Below are 5129 nucleotides of genomic sequence, written 5' to 3' on the forward strand. Positions count from 1 at the left end.
AAATGGCAAATAGCAGCTGATTGATTGGTACTTCAGCTCTTTCCAGGGTTTGATTAGATACATCTGCTCTTCCCCTGTTCTGGAACTACAATTCAATCAAAACAGGATGTGCAAGACAGTGTACTTATCAGCACAATTACTAGCCAGCTAGCTTACGTTACATGATTTTTGGTGCGTACTGCGTCATCTGCCGTTTTAACAGTCAGTGCGGATTCCTCCCTTACCACTGCAGCCAATCGAGTCGCTTCTCTTATGCGTGTAGCAAAGTTAAAGTTTACATATGCGGGTCACGGCGTGTGTCAGTGTCACTGATTGGTTATGTCTGATGGAGTGGGAGCGGCCACGTCAGGATAGTTCCGTAGGTGATCTGAGGCTGTGCTTCCGGTGTACTCGTTCTTCCTGCAGTGCTGGTAAATTGTTAATATCCGGTGCTCGGCTTCACCCGCTTTAGTGTGACCGGGCTCTGGTCACTATTATTACCCGGCGCTGTACCCGCTGCAGGTGAGTGTGCAACCATCTCTGACAGCGGTACTTCATACTCTCCAAACTACAGCCACACCCGTAATATTGGTGTGGCTGTGGGTCTGCCCTCATCCTGTCTAATACCCCTGCTTTATCTTTAGCGCACACCTCTATAATCTATTTGATTGTGTCTGTGTGTGTTTTGGTTATAGTATAGGTCAGCCTGCGTTGTGTATATTATGTTTGTTGCTATTCAATGGTTAAGTAGAAACATATTTGACGGGAGATAAGAACCATTTGGCCCATTTAGGATTGTGCGCATACACACTGAGTTATTTTCCCCAAAAAGCAAGCGATTTTCAGGTGGTGAAAGACTTATCTGAAAATCTGTCATTATAAAAGGCTATTTACATAATAATAGGCTGGATTTAAATTGAAAGGGTGGAAGCAGGGGCCATTTTTATTCAGTGCCTTTCTGTTTGTTAGGCCTGATTCAGAACTAATTGCTGGGCCGAGTATATTCGGTGCCCAGTGATCGGGTAAATCCCACCCATGTGCACGGCAACAATTTAATTTGCAGCCAGGCACGTAGGGAGAAATCTGTTTCTGCGCCAGCAATGTATACGGTTACCGTCATAGCAAAATATACCTTGGGGGGCAGTGGTGCTGAGTGGCCATATCCCCGTGCTCCCACAACCAGCCCTGCAGTGGTTGCTGGTTGCAGGAATAGGCTCCTGCGACTAGCGGCTTCCCCTGCAGTGTCCAATTTTCCTAGTGGATGAAAATGGGACACTGAGCAGTTTGGGCGCTGAGCGATATTACTTAGTGACCAATCGCTCTGTGTGTACATGCTCATTGCTAGAGTTTTCTTGCTCTTTGCCAAGGGTTACATGCACAATGCCATGGGAAGTTACTGTGTGCATTTTACTGTGCAGTAAATGAGACAGCCAGGCAAAGCGGTCTGAAACTCGGCTGTCTCAGAGTAGGTCCACCCATCTGCGGTGCGGCTATTTCAAATAACGTAGTGACGCCTGATTGGCTGCCGCCCGCGAGCTCCGGTTGGCTTGCGAGTTGATGCTCCATTTCAAATAGCCCTGCCATGGACGGATGAACCTGCTCTGAGTGAGACAGCCGGGACACTGCTAAACAACACTGCTTTGCTTGGCTGTCACCTATAGCGATGCAGGGACAGACAGAGATGAGTGGACTAAGGCCGAACCATTCTGTCTTTATAATGGAATTGATAGAACGCAGTTCTGCCTCATTCTGGCTTGTTTTAACCCCTGGTGCGGAGTGGCGCCAATAATATAAACCTCGCCTGTGCCAGCAATGTATATATTATTAGCTAATTAATAATCATTGGTGCCCAGTGGTGCCAGTATAAGTAACATTGGTGGGCAGTAATGCCAGTAATATATACATAATGTTCATTCTAGCACCTGCTATCTTTGAAAAACCATGCTGTTCCTCTTCCCTGCTTGGGGTGTCTGTCTGCTGTGGTATTTCTAGCACAGGTCTAGTTTGCATATCAGTGCTGATATACTGACCACACTGTGCTAGAAGCACTACAGCGACACCCTAGGCAGTGAAGAGGAACTGCATGGGTTTTCAAAGATAGCGGGTGCTAGAATGAACACTAAGGCATTGCTTGCATGTGTCAGCAATGTATATGTTGCTGGCTAATTAATATTCATTGGTGGGCAGCTGGCTAATTATCATTGGTGCCAGTAATATATACTGGCTTAAACATAACACATTGGTGGCCAGCAGTGCTCTGTATTTAGTGTGTGTGTGTGTGTGTGTGTGGGGGGGGGGGGGGGCACGAACAGCAGCCGGATTGCATGAGCGGTGCAGTGTGGACCAGCAGGGTGAGTGTGGAGCACAGGGAGGCAGCGGGGTGGTCTGCTGGGCTGAAAATGGCTAATCTTTCAGCCCGACACACGGCAATGATTTATGAAAAACAATCAATCATCACCAGGTGTGCTGGTAAAACCAGCAGACGAACCACCATCCTAGTGATGAAGCGGAAGCGTGCATCATCGCTAGTTGGGCAGCGGTGGGCCATACACACTACAGCTGTTTTTGAGCGGTTTTCAGCTGAAAATTACCTAATGTGTATGTGCCTTTAGTATGTTCACTAAGAATGTGGATTCCCAATTATTTGATTGGATTCAAAAAAATCTTACTGGACTACAGTTATCAAACTTTTGTGAATAAAAAGATGTAAGGTATGTACATGTGAACGTTCTAGTCATCTGGGAATATATATTGTATGCATTTGCCTCCTGTGATACTTAATTACCAACCCCTTAATATAGATTATTCTATTAACTATGCATTATAATGCTGGAAATACAAAACTATTGGCACCAGAGATTTCAATGAATTGAATATAATATTTTGGTATTTTTAATAAAATGGAAGAAAAAAAACGCACCTATGGTGGACCTTTTTTTTATTTATTGCCAGTTATAGTGCATATATAATAGTTGAACATTCACATCAGTCCCTTCCCAATGGCGCTTACAATCTATATTCCCTACCACATGTACACGCACACACAGACATTCTAGAGCTAATTTTGTTGGGAGCCAATTATTTTACCAGTATATTTTTGGACTGTGGGAGGAAACTGGAGTACCTGGTGGAAACCCGCACAAGCAGGAGAATATACAAACTTTGCACAGTTCTGGTCCTTTCATTTTATCACATTTATAATAAACTACTTAATGCATTCCATCAACGTGTTTATCTTTAGTACACATTTTAAGTCTTTAAAGTGTTGTCTTTCCCTTTAGATCATGGACTCCCGCTTTAGTCGTGGAAAGTCTTCTATTTTAGAGCGCTCGTTAGCCAGGCCGAAGACTGAAGTAAGCCTCAGTGCGTTTGCCCTTCTATTTTCTGAAATTGTACAGTACTGCCAAAATCGTGTTTATTCCGTTTCTGAACTTCAAGCGAAACTGTCCGAACTTGGCCAACAAGTTGGTTGTCGCATCCTGGATCCCCTAGTCATGAGGGAAAAGAATGGCAAACGGGAGACTAAAGTGATAAGTGCCCTCCTTTTCATAAAGGTGGTTGCATGGAAAGCCCTTTTTGGTAAAGAAGCAGACAAACTGGAGCAAGCGAATGATGATGACAAAACTTACTATATTATTGAAAAGGATCCCCTTATTAATGCATACATTTCCGTTCCAAAGGAAAACAGTACTCTCAACTGTGCATCGTTCACCGCTGGCATTGTTGAATCTTTGTTGACCTGTAGTGGCTTTCCTGCAAAAGTGACTGCTCATTGGCACAAGGGAACCACACTCATGATCAAATTTGATGAGTCTGTCATTCTTCGAGACAAAGCATTGGATGGACGCTAAGGGTCTTTAGGTATAAGACACTGATTGAAGCATCTAACTTACATTCTCTTGTTGTTTAGTTCAGTTTGCATCTTATAAATCTTGTAAAATAACATTTTGGTTTGGCGTCCTGTATGGTTTTAGCAAGGTTTTCCTTACCTCTAGAGAGATTGAATTAAGATTGTGTATTCTACTATTGCTATAGATCATTTTGAAATTGCTTAAATAAATCTCCATGCTCTTCAAATTGGCTCTTTTCTATACATATTGCAGTTTTGCTGTGAGCATATCTAATTTCAGTGTCCTTTCGCTCTTCTAGTCGCTGGTTTTCCACACCAAATCAACACAGGATGCAGACTTTTTCAGATTGTGCTAAAATCTGGTATATAAAAGGCTGCCAGGGGTTGAATAAAAGCCCTTAAATGTTATGTTTGGTACACACTGGGTGATCATTATGGACTTTTGTTAACAATATGAAAATTGTCCAGTGTGTGCCCCATGTCATTAATGACTCCTGCTCCCACGCATCGTTAATGACCCCCTCTGTTAGTCAAAAATGATTTGTATGGCTTTGTACACACGTGGCAAATTTGTCTAATATCGCTGGGCAATATGGTCGCTGATATATCGCCAGGTGCGCGCTCCCGTTTTCTCCCCCAGTAGTGATCGCTGGTCGCAGGAACATGCTCCTGTGACCTGCTGATTTCTTTTTCATCAGCGACTATCTCTGGTTGCTGATGCAGACGGGAGCGATATATCCCCCCGTGTGTACCGAGCTTTAGTATAATCTAGTCAACAACTGCATGTACAGAGGGGGTCAGGTGACATCACTGATTAGATATTGTTACTGATTATTGGTTAGTGTGTATGCACTCTATCAGGGGTGGCCAACCAATCAAGAGTTAATGAGCCAAAACAAATTCTGGTAAGACAAAGAGCTATACCATGCAGAAAATGGGCGTGCCCTAGCTCCCACAAGGCCTAGATGGGACAAGGCCATACCCCATTTTTGTGTTCACGCCTTTGGAATGACATTAGTAAGTGTATGACCTTGTGTCAAAATTCAGTGTTTAGTTAGGCTGGGGGTGAGACAATCACTTTGAAAATGCACAAAAAGTAATCTTCCTTATATTAAAAATGTTATTACCTTTTTCACTTAGCTGTCATTTTGTTAGTGGAACCTCTTTGTTTTCAATCAATTTTTTTTTCCCCAAATCTGGCTTGTATGCAAAGCTACTCACAGTAATTCTCTCACTTGTGTCCAAGAACAGATCAATGTTTTGATTTTACTTATTTCAGTATTGGGGAAAAAAATGATTC

General features: G+C 43.1%; 1 protein-coding gene across 1 annotated transcript; it reads left to right on the plus strand.

Annotated features, from left to right (window-relative positions):
• Window positions 1-338: 338 nt before the first annotated feature.
• On the plus strand, window positions 339-4056 carry TRAPPC5 (trafficking protein particle complex subunit 5). Its single transcript, XM_083148666.1, has 2 exons — window positions 339-501; window positions 3261-4056. The coding sequence occupies exon 2, from the start codon at window positions 3264-3266 to the stop codon at window positions 3828-3830; it is 567 nt and encodes a 188-aa protein (XP_083004792.1). The 5' UTR covers window positions 339-501; window positions 3261-3263; the 3' UTR covers window positions 3831-4056.
• Window positions 4057-5129: the final 1073 nt, after the last annotated feature.

The sequence above is a fragment of the Crinia signifera genome, chromosome 6, assembly GCF_055691185.1.
Source record: "Crinia signifera chromosome 6, ASM5569118v1, whole genome shotgun sequence".
Taxonomy (NCBI): Eukaryota; Metazoa; Chordata; class Amphibia; order Anura; family Myobatrachidae; genus Crinia; species Crinia signifera.